Here is a 15844-nt window from a genome sequence, read left to right as displayed (position 1 = left end):
TAAGTAACTTGAAAATTTATATATTTTTCATACATTAAACTTACTGACATGTAAAACCTGTTTCTGCTCGTTCATAGTATAGATGTCTGTCAGTCTGTCATTTGTTCCTGCCCAGTGATTGTTTCTCTCTTTTCTAACTCTACTCTCGTTTCACTTTATCTTTTTTGCACTGCATATAGTCTTATGTCAGTCAATCAAGGGAGAACATTCTCCCTTGACCCACAGCTGACACGAGATCTAATAGGTCAATAGAATCTCCCATACAGAAATTAATCTTGAGTGAGGTGAGATAGAGAATAAGAACATTTTTACCTTATGCATGTTTACTGAAGAGATTTCCTGCCAAAACCTGCTAGGTACTTAGATCTGTTCCTGAGTCTCTGAGATCATGGCCATTAAGCAGTTTGCTCAGGAGCCAGAGAGGCCGTTCGTGGGTGGCGACTCGCGGTCTTGTTGGAGTGGGAAGGAAAGGGCCGGCTCCACCCCCATCCCATGAGGCCCTGCGTGTCTCATCACTGCAGGCCCAAATCTGACTGTCCAATGGTCTCTGGCGCATGGTGGCCACCGAGCCGTCAAGGGGGAGCAGGCCAAGGCACAACACCTATTCCCACTTGGGGTGGCCCAGAGCCGGTAACCTATTCTGTGGCCCACACGCATTTCTGCCAGAAGCCGTTGGGTTTCAAGATTTGTTTCTGAGACTCTGGGATCATGGCTCTTAAGAAGCTTAATCAGAAGCCAGAGAGGCCGTTTGTGGGCGGCAACTCACAGTCTCTTTGGGGTGGGGAGGAAAGGGCCAGCTCTACCCCCATCCCGTGAGGCCCCCACGTGTCTTGTCACTGAGGGTCCAAACCTCACTGTCCAATGGCCTCTGGAAGATGGCGGCCATGGAGCCACCTAGGGGGAGCAGGCGGAGGGACTGCACCCTTTCCCCCCTGGGGTGGTCCGGCAACAGTAACCTACTGCGTGGTCCAGACACATTTCTGCCAAAAGCCACAGGGTTTCGAGATTTGTTTCTGAGTCTCTGGGATCATGGCCATTAAGCAGCTTGACTAGGAGCCAGAGAGGCCATTCGTGGGCGATGACTTGGGGTCTCGTTCGGGTGGGGAGGACAGGACCGGCTCCACCCCCATCCCGTGAGGCCCTGAGTGTCTCATCACTGCAGGCCCAAACCTGACTTTCCAGTGGCCTCTGGAGGATGATGGCCACCGGGCGACCAGGGGGAACAGGCCAAGGCACAAAACTTATTCCCACCTGGGGTGGTCCAGCACCGGTAGCCTATTGCAGGACCGGACACATTTCTGCCAAAAGCCATTGGGTTTCAATATTTTTTTCTGAGTCACTGGGATCATGGTCGTTAAGCAGTTCAATCAGGAACCAGAGAAGCTATGCCTCCAATTATATAGCTGAGCCAGAGGTAGTTTGTGGGTGTGTCTCCCACACACCTAACTCTTGGCCGTTTACTTTCTTGGAAAACTTTGCCCCAAGGTTTTGGGGTCTGGCCAAAGGCACAGTAGCAATTTTGGGGTATCTAGAAGTCTGAAGGTGCCATGAGGCTATTGACGCACACGCCTCACAGGTACAGATTGACATGCTGGTGGCACCATATCCCCTGTATTATCTCTTAAATGCTTTTATCTCTCCCCCTTTAATAAAATTTCTTTACATTTTAAAGAAACAAATTATAAAACCTGTGGCACACCCATACAATAGACTATTATGAGTTATCAAGCCATAAGAAGAAATGGAGAAATCTTAAATGCTTATTAATCAGTGAAAGAACACTGAGAAGGGCACACAGCAACTATATGACATTCTGGAAAATGTTAAAATTTTATATGTAGACTATATAAAAGATCAGTAGTTGTAGTGGAATTAGGTTGCAGATGTTGTGAAGTGAGAGAAAGATATAATTAGGCAGAGCATAGAGTTTTTAAGGCAATGAAATATATATACATTTTTTGGGGTCACACGGCAATGTTCAGGGGTTACTCCTGGCTCTGCACTAAGGAATTACTCCTGGCAGTGCTTGGGGGACCATATGGGATGCTAGAAATTGAACCTGGGTTGGCTACGTGCAAGGCAAAGGCCCTACTCGCTGTGCTATCACTATAGTCCAAGACAATAAAATATTTCATATGATATTTATAATAACAGATATGTCATAATAAATTTGAAAAAACTTTACATATTATGCAAAAATACAAATTAATACTAAAGTAAACAGTGGACTCTGGATATTATATTGTCAACGTAGGCTCATCCTTAGTAAAACCATCTTCATCCTGGTAAGTGATGCTGATAAAGAGGGAGGCTATGCAAGTGTAGGTTTGGAGGAAGTCTCGGTACCTTCTTCTCAATTTTACACTAAAATTTCTCTAAATAAAATCTTTAATAAAAAATTCATAGCCTGTTGCCATGTACACATGAAAGAATAAACAATCATCAATCTACATTGTTTAAATTCAAAGCAAACCAACACGGGCTCAACTTGATTTAAAAATTCCGTCCCCCCCCCCCCCCGCCCCGCCCCATGTTCCTGTTTCTTTACTTTTGTGGTCTGAAAACTGCAATTGGGGTAGGAGCCAAATTGCTGGTTTGCAGTGTGCTGGAGTTTTTGTACAAAGAACTTTGTTGTGGTGGTCTTGATACCAACAGCATGTAGAGTGGAGATAGGGATTGAATTTGTGGCCTCATGCCTACAAGTTTCATGCTCTACCTTTAAGCCACATTCCTTGGACCTGCAACTTTATTCAGTGGAAATATTAATAGCATGTCTCCAAAGGAAACTCTCTGGAAGTTGAACTGTAGTTAGAATCCTTCCCCCCATTTTTTTTTTTTTACAAATCAATAAGTCTTTTGGGATAGTGTCGGATATACTTTCTATTTTATTTGGAGAAGGACGATGAGAAACAAAGACTCATTCTGAGTTTTAGAAACAGTCCATGTGGAAGTTGAGGATTATAAAATTGATTTTTTTTAAAAGCCTGTACTTTTATCTTGTTGGTGTATCTTTGTAGATGATATCTTGAAGACTGTTGAACTAATCTAATCCTTTGAATAAATTATCCCCTGCCACCTTGAAGATGGCCAGAACCTATTTTTATTGCTTACAATAAAAAAGTTTACATTATAATTATGTATTTTATCTTCACTATTTCCTAGAGATCTTCCAGATATCCAGGATTACTGGGTGCTCACCTTTCTCTATGAAAATCTAGAGCCAAGGTTCATATTGTGGTCTTTCATTCAAACCTTATATCAAATACTTTGCACAGTTTACTTTCTTTTATTTTCTTGTTTTACTAGTCTTAATTTTAAAAAGTTACTACTTATTATCTTCTACTTCATCTCCTGTAACTATTTTCATTAGATAAATTTTCACTGAGTATTAAACCACTTGTAGTACTTGAAAGTAATTTCACATACATTCACTGTAGAAGAGGATTCTGATGCCAGAAAATTTTTTTCTATATGAGCTAAACTGAGGTTAAAGAAGTTTGGGGCTGGAGCAATAGCACAGTGGGTAGGGAGTTTGCCTTGCACGCGGCTGACCCGGTTTCAATTCCCAGCATCCCATATGGTCTCATGAGCACCACCAGGGGTAATTCCTGAGCGCAGAGCCAGGAGTAACCCCTGTGCATTGCCGGGTGTGACCCAAAAAGAAAAAAAAAAGAAGTTTGGGAGATGCTGAACTGTAGAGTCAAATGGAAGCTCTATTCCTAATTTTTTTTGGAGAAGTCTCAAACCATTTTGTAAAGAGGGTAAACCAAGCAACAGTCTCACCAGCAGTGAATAAGAGTTTCCTTCTCACCACATCTCTGTCTTCAATTATTATTTTCAAACTTTTCAATAAAGAGAATTCTCACTGGTATGAGATTATACCTTATTGTTTTGGTCTGCATTTCACTTATAAATCAGTTATACTAAACAGTTTTTCACATGCCTATTGTCCATTTCTGTGCATTCTTTAAGGATCTGTCTGTTCATTTTCTTTCCCTATTTTTTGTTTTTTTTTTGGATGGAGTTATCTGTTGTGGTTGAGCTTTGAAATGCTTTAATCAATTTGTATATTTTCCCTTTGTCTGATAAACCCCAGTGAAATCAACCATGGGATAAGGACAATAGAACAATCATAAGGATGCTAGGACTGGGGGTTGGGGAGGGATCCTGGGAATGGTGGAGGAGTCTGGCACTCTCATGGTGGGCAAAGTGTACAGCACTGCAAGTATTTAATAATAAAACTTAACTAGTATAGCACTGTAGCACTATCCTCCTGCTGTTCATCCATTTGCTCAAGCGGGCACCAGTAATCTCTCCATTGTGAGACTCCTTGTTACTGTTTTTGGCACACAGAATATGCCACAAGGATATTCCATTGTGTAGATGTACCAAAGTTTCTTTAACCCGTCGTCTGTTATTGGACACTCAGGTTATTTCCAGATTCTGGCTATTGTGAACAATGCTGCAATGAATTTAGAGGTGCTAATCTGGGTCTTCTGCTCACAGAACAGACGCTATAGCTTCTTGATCCATTGCCTTGGCCCTTCAGGTAATTTCTTTCAGCTCTGTTCCAGCAACATGTTTTTTCATGTTGCTGTCATCCTCAGTAAAAACTGAAGAGTAAATGAGAATACAGGTACAACTAGGTACAAAATCAGTAACCTATGTTCTGAGTTTGGGAAGGAAATGAAACAAATAAACAACATTGACTCTGCAACAGTGAGAGCAACTGAGCTCAGACTTTGGTGTAGTTTAGGTTGGGTGAATTTTTATGATTATAGAAGGCTTAGGAATGACTATAATTAACCAATATTCCTAATAGTTCCTGAAGACTTTTTTTCCAAGTAGCTGATTGTGTTGAAAGCTCCCCATGGAACAGATAGAAAGCAGATATTTTGTGTTTCATTTCAGATGATTTAACTAAATCTGCCTCTATGCTATGAAGAATTAGAAGCCTGTCTATAAAGGCATTTTTTCTTATTAATTAATGAATTAAGTTAGGGATAGATATGATCTCAGTTCATAAGTATTACATGAGTATGGGAGAAAAGAAATAAGAGCCATTAGATGATAGGCATTTACTAATTTCCTAGGGGAAAACCTGTTAGTAATAAAACCACGTTAGAACTGTGGAAAGCAGTCATTTGAGTATTTTAACTCTTTTTTTTATATTCGTTCTGTGATACAAAAAAATGATGATGCTCCCATATAGAAAAGCACTGTGTAGAAACAGTTTTCTGGGGCTGGAGAGATAGTACAGAGGGTATGGCATATGGCATTTGCCTTGCACACACAAGGGTTCAATCCCCGGCATCCCATATGATTCACCAAGCACTGCCAGGAATGAAGAGCCTGGAGTAACCCCTGAGGATCACTGGATGTGACCAAAAAAGCAATAATAAAAAAAAAAACCAAAAACCAGTTTGTTTTCCCATTCACCAAGTCCACCTCTTCTACCTCTACTACTTCAGAGAGAACAAAAGTAACTCTGCTTGAAGAAGCTTCTTTTCAACTCATTCTATATGAAGATGGTGAGGTATTGCCGGCTTTATGATGATATGCTACCACAAAATACTGCACGGCACTGTCCTCCCATTGTTCATTGATTTGCTGAGTGGGCACCAGTAATGTCTCACAGCAAATTGTAAGACTTGTTGTTACTGTTTATGGCATATCGAATACATCATGGGGAGCATGCCAGGCTTTGCCATGTGGGCGAGATACTCTCAGTAGCTTGCCGGGCTCTCCGAGAGGGGCAGAGGAATGGAACCCAGGTTGGCCGCGTGCAAGGCAAACCCCTTACTCATTGTGCTGTTGCTCCAGTCCAAAATAAAAAAAAATTGTTAATCATCTATTCATTATGGTTAAAGTAGATTAGTTGTTTAAAGTTTAAGAGGATTAAAAAGTTGTATGTGCATTTCTGAGTGTACAGGAGTTCAGTATCCCTAAACTCTATTTTTCAAAGAATAACTGTATTTATAAAGACACTAAAAAAGTTAAAAGTATCTTCTTCATGTACATTGTGCCATACACACTGAAAATAAAGACATACTGGCAAAAAAGATAAAGTAAAACAGTATATTTTGAACTTCTTTCCTTCCTTCCTTCCTTCCTTCCTTCCTTCCTTCCTTCCTTCCTTCCTTCCTCCCTTCCTCCCTCTTCTACAGCACATGTGCTCAGCCTATTGTATCATCTATCTGGTCTGATCATGTCATTTCTAATAGTGTCAGCTTGTGGCAGAGATACCACTCAATTTTTCATACATCTCTGCCCTGTTTTCCCTATTAGCATGCTATTCTGGTTAAGCTTGTTTCTCTTCTCAGCATCACATTTAGCCTAGTCCTGCTGCCACTGTTAGAGAGTTCAAGTACCTTCTCATTTAGGACTATGGAAAAACTCAGTTTAAGACAATCTGTCATGAGATGCTCCCACTAAAGACTGTTGCTACTACAAACAGAAAGAACATCATGAGTTATCCCACAATTGGGAGAGTGGTTTTCAACCTTAAAAGTAAAGTGAAGTAGTGATTCACAAGAGGTTAAATAATTTCCAAAAGTCATATAGCACAGTAGGTGATAAATCAGGATTTCAACCTCCAAAGCAAAGATTTCAGATGTAACTTTTAGAACTAAATTAGTACTTAAAAGCATTTTTATTACAATGCTTTTAATGGAAACATAGGATCAGTAAATACATGGTTGCAAATTGATTTCTTTCCAGAGCATAGAACAATGCCACAACCAAAATTTTCATATAAAATAATTACATAATTCTGCTATGTAACAGAAGCTTAATTTCATATATCTAGGAATTTGTATCATGGTGGTACACATATTAATTCAGTTAAAGTTCACAGACATCTTTAAAGTGCTCTTACTATTAATCTCATATTATTAACATTATGGGTAAGGCGTTTGCCTTGCACGCAGCCAACCTGGGTTCGATTCCTTGGTCCCTCTCAGAGAGCCCGGCAAGCTACCGAGAGTATCCCGCCCGCATGGGAGAGCTTGGCAAGCTACCTGTGGTGTATTCGATATGCCAAAAACAGTAACAACAAATCTTACAATGGAGACGTTACTGATGCCCGCTTGAGCAAATGGATGAACAACAGGAGGACAGGACTACAGTGCAGTGCTATTATCATTATTTTCTTTGTTTTGGGACCTCACCTGGTGGTACTAAGGGATCACTCCTGGTGGTGTTCAGGGGACCTTTTGTGGTGTCAGAAATTGAAATGGGTTGGCCGTGTGCAAGCACTCTACTCACTGTACTATCTCTTTGGAACCCTTATTTTTGTATTTTTCATAGAGGTCCAAGCCAGTAGAGCTCCAGGGAACCTGGGTCAATGTATGTTATGTTTTGGTGTGAACTTGGCCAGTCAGTGCTCAGGCCCAGCAAGGCCTGGATCCAGCACAGGTACAATTGGAGGAGGTGTTGGAGAGGCTGGGAGGTTTCCAGGGCCAAGGACTGAACATAGACATGTGCTTTACCACTTGAGCCACACCTCTGGCCTCATTTTTTTTTTGTAGGAGTACTGCTATTTATTCAGCCACTGATTAGCTGATTGAATTGTGCATGAACTCCACCTTACTTTTTGTTTCCCATTTTTTATAATTTTATTTATTGAATCACCGTGAGAGCAGTTACAAAGCTTTCGGGTTTAAGTCTCAGTCATACAATGAAACACCCATACCTTCACCAGTGCCCATTCTCCACCGCCAAAAACCCCAGTATACCCCATCCCACACCCTCCCCCTACCTGTGGGGCAGATGATTTCCACATGACTCTCTCTCTACTTTGATCACATTCACTATTTCGACACCAGACCCACCATTATTTGAGATTTTACCCCAACACTCAGATCTGCTGAAAAGGCAACAATAGACAATTTGTGTTCTATTGCTGGTTATGAATAACATATAATGTCGTGTGGCTGCAGTAGGGTCATGTGGTTTTGAAGTTCTGAAATTTTAACACTTAAATCTGGAGGGATTTCTGCCCAAATCCACTGGGTTTAGAGATCTGCTCCTGAGTCTCTGGGATCATGGCCGTTGAGCAGCTTGATGAGGAGCCAAAGAGGCCATTCGTAGGCGATGACTTGGGGTCTCGTTGGGGTGGGGAGGACAGGCCCGGCTCCCCCCCCAACCCCATCCCGTGAGGCCCAACAAGTTTCGTCACTGCGTGACCTCATTTATTTTTATTTATGACTACTATTATTCTTGTTTGGTTTGAGGGCTGGAGCGATAGCACAGCGGGTAGGGCGTTTGCCTTGCACGCAGCCAACATGGCCGACCCGAGTTCGATTCCTCCACCCCTCTCGGAGAGCCTGGCAAGCTACCGAGAGTATCTCGCCCACACGGCAGAGCCTGGCAAGCTCCCCATGATGTATTCGATATGCCAAACACAGTAACAACAAAGTCTCCAATGGAGACGTTACTGGGCCCGCTCGAGCAAATCGATGATCAACGGGAGGACAGTGACAGGACAGTGAGGGCCACATCTGGCTGTACTCAGGTCTTGCTCCTGGCTCTGTGTTTAGGTGTCACTCTTGCAGATGCATTAGGAACCATATACAGTGCTGGGGATCAAACTTCCTTTGGCTGTGTGCAAGGGAAGTGTCTAAACCCTGTGATACCTCTCCAGTCCCTGATTTTTGTTTATTTTGGAGCCACATCTGGTGGTGTTGGGGGTTACTCCTGGCTCTGTTCTGGGAAATGCTGTGCCAGAAATCAAATACAAGGTCTCATACATGCGAGGCACATACTTTATCTTGGAGTCACATATCCAGCTCTCATTTATTTCTATTTTCTAAGAAAGGACTGCACTGTAGCACTGTCCTCCCATTGTTCACTGATTTGCTTGAGCAGGCCCAGTAACGTCCCCACTGTGAGACTTGTTGTTACTGTGTTTGACATATTGAATACATCACGGGTAGCTTGCCATGCTTTGGTGTGCAGGCGAGATACTCTTGGTAGCTTGCCGGGCTCTCCAAGAGGGGTGGAGGAATCGAACCTGGGGAGGCCCGCTCAACCGTGTGCAAGACAAACACCCTATCGCTGTGCTATCACTCCAGCCCCATGGTTTTCAAAAGAAGTTAATTTAATATTTCCAATAGTAACATAAAAGTCCTAGTTTTTCATGATCCTGGCAACCTTATATTATTTTTAAACAAAAAGTCTTATGGTTGTAAAGTGATACCCTATTATTGCTTTGATTTGCAGTTCCCTAATAATTAGAGATGCTGTGCATATTTTCTTAGTTTCTAAGAAAATGCAGCAAAAAAGAAGCAATGTAAACAACCCCTTCTCCTTTATCAATCACATCCTAAGTGACAAAGCTGGGAGGAAAAACCTGAATGATGTAGTTGTTAAGGTTAGGCATTACCAGAAGGTCTTGAGAATATGCTACTCTGGAAAGAGGGAAATCTGCAGCCTTACCTGATAGAGGCTGACATACTGTTTCCTCAGCCACTGCTGTCGTTGGTCGGGGAACTTCCTCATCTTTCTCACAGCTCTAGTAAGTTCCAACAATCCACTGAAGAGCATTTTAGCTGTGTGCTTTGGTGCCACAAAGTGCAGTAATCTGTTGTCTGTGGTCTGAAGCCCATAGAGCAGTGTGACCCCAGTCTCTGAGAGAACCATGCTTCCCAGTTTGTTCTGAACACACACAGTGTGTATATCAATACCAGGGTGCCCCATGTACACAGCCTTCACCGAAAACAGGTCCAAGACTCCCTCTGCGAGGCTGCTTAATCCAGCATTGCCCAGTAAAGGGAATTTGCCAGGCTCAGATGTATTACTAAGGGCTCCAAGTTTAGGTTTAGCATTGAATGAAGAGGCAGTGGTAGGCTTTATCCAGGTTAGTGTGCTGTTGTCAGGCTGAAGCTGGAGGAAGCAGCGGGCAGACAGGTGTGTGTCCTGGTCATAGTGAATGACCGTGGCCCCCTGTAGCAGGAATTGGTGCACATCAGCACGGATGGACAGCACATACCATGGGATGAGCTCTGTCCCATGGTCAAAGGCTTTCTGTGGCTCTTCTGACCCATGAGGATCCCAATCTTTGTGCTGATCAAAGATGTCATTTTCAGAATCCAACAAATCTCCAATTATAAACCTGATGGAAAGAAGTGCAAACTTTAGTCTGTCTGATAAGCAGTCACAAACGAAAACAATCCAAAGCTTTTCTGAATATTGGATTTCATATTCCATTCCATTATGCATTCAAATTAACATGGGAAGTATAATACGCTTAAAATCACCAAGCGATTTTTAATAGTTTTGTTCAAAAACTGATATTTACCAATATTTCTGATCACAGGCAGACAATTACTGTGCTCTTAAAAATGAACAATAGAAGAATGTTATTAGCAATCAAGATCTGGGAGCTGGATGCCAGTACATTCTATTTTGTACACTTTTATTAATGTCATATTTCACCTAAAAGAAAAAGAAATCCTTTGTGTTTCTTTTTTTGGGGGGGAGGGCGGTCATACCTGGCAATGCTCAGGGGTTCCTCCTCACTCTACACTCAGTAATTACTCCTAATGGCGCTTGGGGACCATATGGGATGCCGGGGATTGAACCTGGGTTGGCCATGTGCAAGGCAAAGCCTGATCCACTGTATATCACTTCGGCCCCAAAAGAAATCCTTTGTATCCCACTAACATCCATCCTTGTGAAATTGTTTTCAGTAAGTTGAAAACCAATACTTGTATGTCTTCTTTTCTACAATGCTCTGTCAATACAAGCAGCATTGTAGTTAGGAGCATGCTCCATAGAATATCTTGGGTTTAATGCTCAGTTTCACTACTAATTTGTTGTAAGGCCTAGTCAGGACATTAACCTCTCAGAATTTCACCATATTTATCTATTAATTACAAAAAGGCTATACCTGTTTCATAGGGTGAGTAAAATTCAGATGTAAAGTTTTCAGTACAGTATCTGGTGCATAATAATTGAATATATTAGAAGACTGTCATTTCACTCCTGCCACTTTTCTTTCCTCACTTTTTTTGGGTTAAATTGACATAGTTATTTCAGTAGGACTTCAGTGCTACATTCAAGCATTTTATCTTAATTTCTTTCATTGGGACTATTTATTTCTGTGTTCTCCATGTAACACCTGTTGACAATGCTTTCCCCTTCTTTCTATTTTAGTCGATTGTTCAACTATTGAACAATCGGGTTGAGTTTCCCTCCCCGCCCCGACCAGAGCTCTGGCAGCTGAAGTCCTCCAGAACCAGCCACAACCATGCTGAGGCCACTCTCCACACACATGAAGATACTGGCAGAGGAACAAAGGCATGTGGGTCCCGAGGCTGAGATATCCAAGCCTGCTCGGATCAGGGCTGAGCATCCTCCAAGCAGATCCTCCATCCTCCAGGAGGCAGGGATCACACCCACCAACTGACCCCCTGGCACCATGTAATCCCATCAACGGCCAAGACCCAGAGACTACAAAACGCAGCTCCCAGAAGCGACATCTTATTATCTCATTCTTACTTTGGACAACCTGGCAGTCTACCGAATGTAACCTGCCCACACGACAGAGTCTGGCAAACTCCCCTTGGTGTGCCCAATATGCCAAATACCAGTAACAATGATGGATCTCATTCTCCTAACCCTGAAAGAGCCTTGAATATGGCACTTTAAAATCTCAGGGTTAGGACAAAGGAGACGTTACTGTTGCCTGCTCGAGGCAATCGATGAATAACAGGATGATCGTAATCGTGACCGTGATCGTTAAACTATTGAATTTTTTCATATTTATTTATGTAGTCTGCTGCTTCACTGTATTGGTTTGCTATTCCCAAGGTTTTTTTGGCAGACTCTTTAGGTTTTTACCTGTATATTATCATGTAATCTGAAAATAGTGATAGCTTTCTTCATTTCCAATTTAAATTCTTCTTCTTTTTCTTGATTAATTGCTATGGATAGAACTTTCAAAAATATAATAAATAATAGTAGTGACACTCCATACTCAAGTTCCTGATCTTGGATATAAAGTCAATTTTTCACTATCATGTATGATGTCAACTGTGGCTTTATTGAATAAGACAAGAATTATATTGATGCAAATGTCTACAACCCCTATACTGTTGGTTTTTTTTAGTTTATTTTTTTATTGCGCTATCTTAGTTTATAATAGTATCCAAGTCATTTCATAATTGCAGAGTGCTACAGCAATCCCTCTATCAGTATTTCAAGATTCTTCTACTGATAGTTTTAAGCCCCCAAATTATTCCATTGGTGAGCCTCAGTAGTCATAAAATACAACATCTGCTAATTTTGATTTTGATAGAGTCCTTCTGACTTTAACTCAGCAATAGAAGAATGCTTCCCATATTTCATATGAGTTCTGAGCTAGATCAAGTGTTTTCCAGTGAAAAACTACAGGCACTATGAAAAACAGTGTCCTGAAAGAAAAAGTATGAGACTTCTGGAGTTTGTTTCTCTTACTCAGAGATGATGTAAGTTGGGAGCAAGGAGACACTGACTTTCTTGGCATCAGTTACTATTTTAGAAGAGAAAAAATAACTAATGCTAGTTCCTCAGCATTAGTAATTGGCATTAATAATTACATTAAAAATAATTCTTATAGAAATTAATACAAATATGAAATAACTTACAAAGAAAGGATTTCATTTCAAGGGGCTGAAGAGTTTGTACAGAAGATAAAGAGTTTGCCATACACATGGCAGAGATGGTTTCAATCTCCAGCATCGCATATCATTCCTTGAGCATTTCCAGGAGTGATCCCTGAGCACAGAGTCTGAAATAAGCCCTGAGCACTTCTGGGTATGGCCCCCAAGCCCCTTCTCTCATCCCTCATCCCCCAAAAAGGAAAAAAATTATTTCAAGAAGAAAACTTGTAGTTTTGTCTCATATGACACAAAGAATTTTGTGGACTTTTATTCCTGTTTATCTTAGGAAACTAGGAAACTTAGGAAATTCTAAGGTATTACATGAAGGAATAATGTGAAACTTAAAAGGGTTATTTAGAGACCAAATAACATTAACCAAAGATAAAAGATGTTCATTGCAGCACTGTTAGCAATATTTAGAATCTGGAAACAACAGAGTGCCTGAGAACAGACGACTGGTTAAAGAAACTTTGGTACATCTACACAATGAAATACCATGCAGCTGTTAGGAGAGATTAAGTCATGAAATTTGCTTATAAGTGGATGGACATGGAGAGCATCATGCTAAGTGAAATGAGTCAGAAAGAGAGGGGCAGACATAGAAGGACTGCACTCCTATATGGAGTATAAAATAACATAATATGGGACTGACACCCAAGGACAGCAGACACAAGGGCCAGGAAGACTCCCTCATAGTTGGAAGCCTGTTTCATGATCTGGGGGAGAAGGCAGCTGGAATAGAGAAGGGATCACTAAGACAATGATGGTTGGAGTAATGATTCAGGATGGGAGATGTATGATGAAAGTAGATAAAGGACCAAACATGATAACCTCTCAGTATCTGTATTGCAAACCATAATGCCCCAAAGTAGAGAGAGAGTATGGGGGAAATTGTCTGCCATGGAGGCAGGGGGAGGGTTAGAAAGGGGGGATATATTTGGGACATTGGTGGTGGAGAATGTGCCCTGGTGGAGGGATGGTTGTTTGATCATTGTATGATTGAAACTCAAACATGAAAGCTTGTAACTGTTTATCACAGTGATTCAAAAAAAAATGATGGGTTTATCAGCAAAGAAACTACCTTGTCAAACTTAGGGTCACATGTCTTAGGGAAAGAACCAGGGAATGAAAAGAGAAGAAAGGTAGTTTTATATTTAGCTCCTGAAAAAAATTTTTTTACCATTCTTACCGAAAAACCATACATTGACAGAAAAGCATTTTTGTAATGATGTCCAATGAAAAACAGCCAGCCAGCCAGCCAGCCAGCCAGCCAGCCAGCCAGCCAGCCAGCCTGCCTGCCTGCCTGCCTGCCTGCCTGCCTGCATTCCTTCCCTCCCTCTCTCCCTCCCTCCCTTCATTCCTCCCTCCATTCTTTTCTTCTCTTCTAAATTATATCTAGGTAGGGAGTGAACTGCCAAGGTAGCCAGAGGTTAAATCTTGACTTTGTTAACTGTGATATCCTGAATAAAATGGAACAATTATGAGGATTGAAGTATCAACGATAAATTATTTAGGACAAGGCTTAAAATGGGCTGCCAAATGATAGCATGTTAAATGTTACTGATTTTATTAGTAATAGATTAATAGTAAAGCGCATCTCTGTGGAAATGTTGCATTGTTCAAGGTCGAAGTTGGGATTCCAGTAATAAATATTACTGAACATTGTGTAGCCAATCAGAAAATGACTTTCTTTGTTACAGATCACAAAAGCAGGACTAGGTCTTGAATACTGACCAAAAAGAGAGGAGGGGAGAGAAGCAGAGGACCAGAAAATGAGGTTGGGGCCCTCTTGTTAAGGCGTCAATTGTGCTGAAACATTCAACTCTATCTAAAAGGTGTTATGAGGAGGGTGTTGGTGAAGCTGGGACTCGTTGGCACCATCCTATGATGGCAAATTCAGTGTTTTTTTTGTTGTTTTATTTTTGCATGTGTATGCCTCTGTGTGTGTGTGTGTGTGTGTGTGTGTGTGTGTGTGTGTGTGTGTGTGTGTGTAAAATCTTGGTAGCTTTTATCTTTTCTCAGATACTCTACTTTTTGTTTTTGTTTTTATTCAGTCACACCTGGTAGTGCTCAGGACTTACTACTGACTCTGCTCAGGAATCCTGGTGGGTCTTGGGGGATTATTTGGGATGCTGGGGATTGAACGTGGGTAGACTACATCCAAGGCAAACACTAAACCCGCGGTGCTCACCGGACCCACTATATTTTCTAATGCTTAGCTTTTTAAATTATCTATCCCTGTAGGGTTGGATTCTCTTTCAGGCAAGTTTCTAAGTAGTTGGTGGGCATAAGTGCACAGAAAACATCTCTTTAAAATAATGAAAGGAAGTGTTATGATTGAAGGTTGCTCCTAAAGAGGTTCTCGATGCCAAGGATGCCCATTATTAAAAGCCTCAATTCTTTCAGCTCAGCAACAGGTGGCTGTGATGGCAAATTAATAGCAACATTCATTCGTCTTTTATGAAGTAAAATTTATTATTTTACATATAACATGTCACATACTACCCAGAGGAGCCCTATAAAATGTTATGATCATTTCCATTTCACAGATGACAAAAACTGAGGCTTAATAAAGTTGTCACATATCCCGGGTACACAAATAATAAGTGGTGCTGGTAAGATTCAGTCTCAGGCAATGTGACACCAAGGTGTGAGAATTAATGGGTTCAAATAATTCCTACAAGTTTCTATCTAAACTTGTTTTCTAAGATTGTCCAATTTATCAAATGTATAAATTCCTTATGCTGCAGAATTTAAAAGAAAGTCAATGATATTAAACATGGTCAACGAGGGAAATAAGAAGCTACAGCTCCTTTGTAATCCAACATTCTTATCCTGTCATCTTATATTCTGTTTTCCATTTTCCAATGATGGTGCTACTTTTATGTCCCCATGATTTAGACATACTCACACATGCAATATTAATTTTTTTCCTTTTCATGTTAAAATATAAAAGTTATTAATCACCTACATGGATCACATGAAATAGAACTGATTTTTTTTGGAATTCAGATGTTCCTAATCAAAGCAATGAAAATTAAAAAGGACTTACAGATATCCTCTCCTCAGTAAAAAGAAATGCCTTAAATACTGCAGGACAAAATGTCACACCATACAAATGAATCTATGGTCAGGTTGTTGTTCACCTTCGCTTTAGGAATCATTTAGGGATGTGACTTCGCCTCTCTGGGCACCATCTC

The 15844-nt window shown here is 41.0% G+C and overlaps 1 protein-coding gene across 2 annotated transcripts in view; it reads right to left on the bottom strand.

Annotated features, from left to right (window-relative positions):
- PLCE1 (phospholipase C epsilon 1) overlaps nucleotides 1-15844 on the bottom strand; it is a 343363-nt gene that overhangs the window by 69009 nt on the left and 258510 nt on the right. For both annotated transcript variants that reach the window (XM_056130466.1, XM_056130467.1), the window contains exon 8: nucleotides 9439-10114. In XM_056130466.1, the coding sequence (XP_055986441.1) occupies nucleotides 9439-10114 (676 nt within the window). The remainder of the gene's footprint in view (nucleotides 1-9438; nucleotides 10115-15844) is intronic.

The sequence above is a fragment of the Sorex fumeus genome, unplaced genomic scaffold (genome assembly GCF_029834395.1).
Source record: "Sorex fumeus unplaced genomic scaffold, SorFum_2.1 ptg000078l, whole genome shotgun sequence".
NCBI lineage: Eukaryota > Metazoa > Chordata > Mammalia > Eulipotyphla > Soricidae > Sorex > Sorex fumeus.
This window is presented reverse-complemented; position numbering and strand designations above follow the sequence as displayed.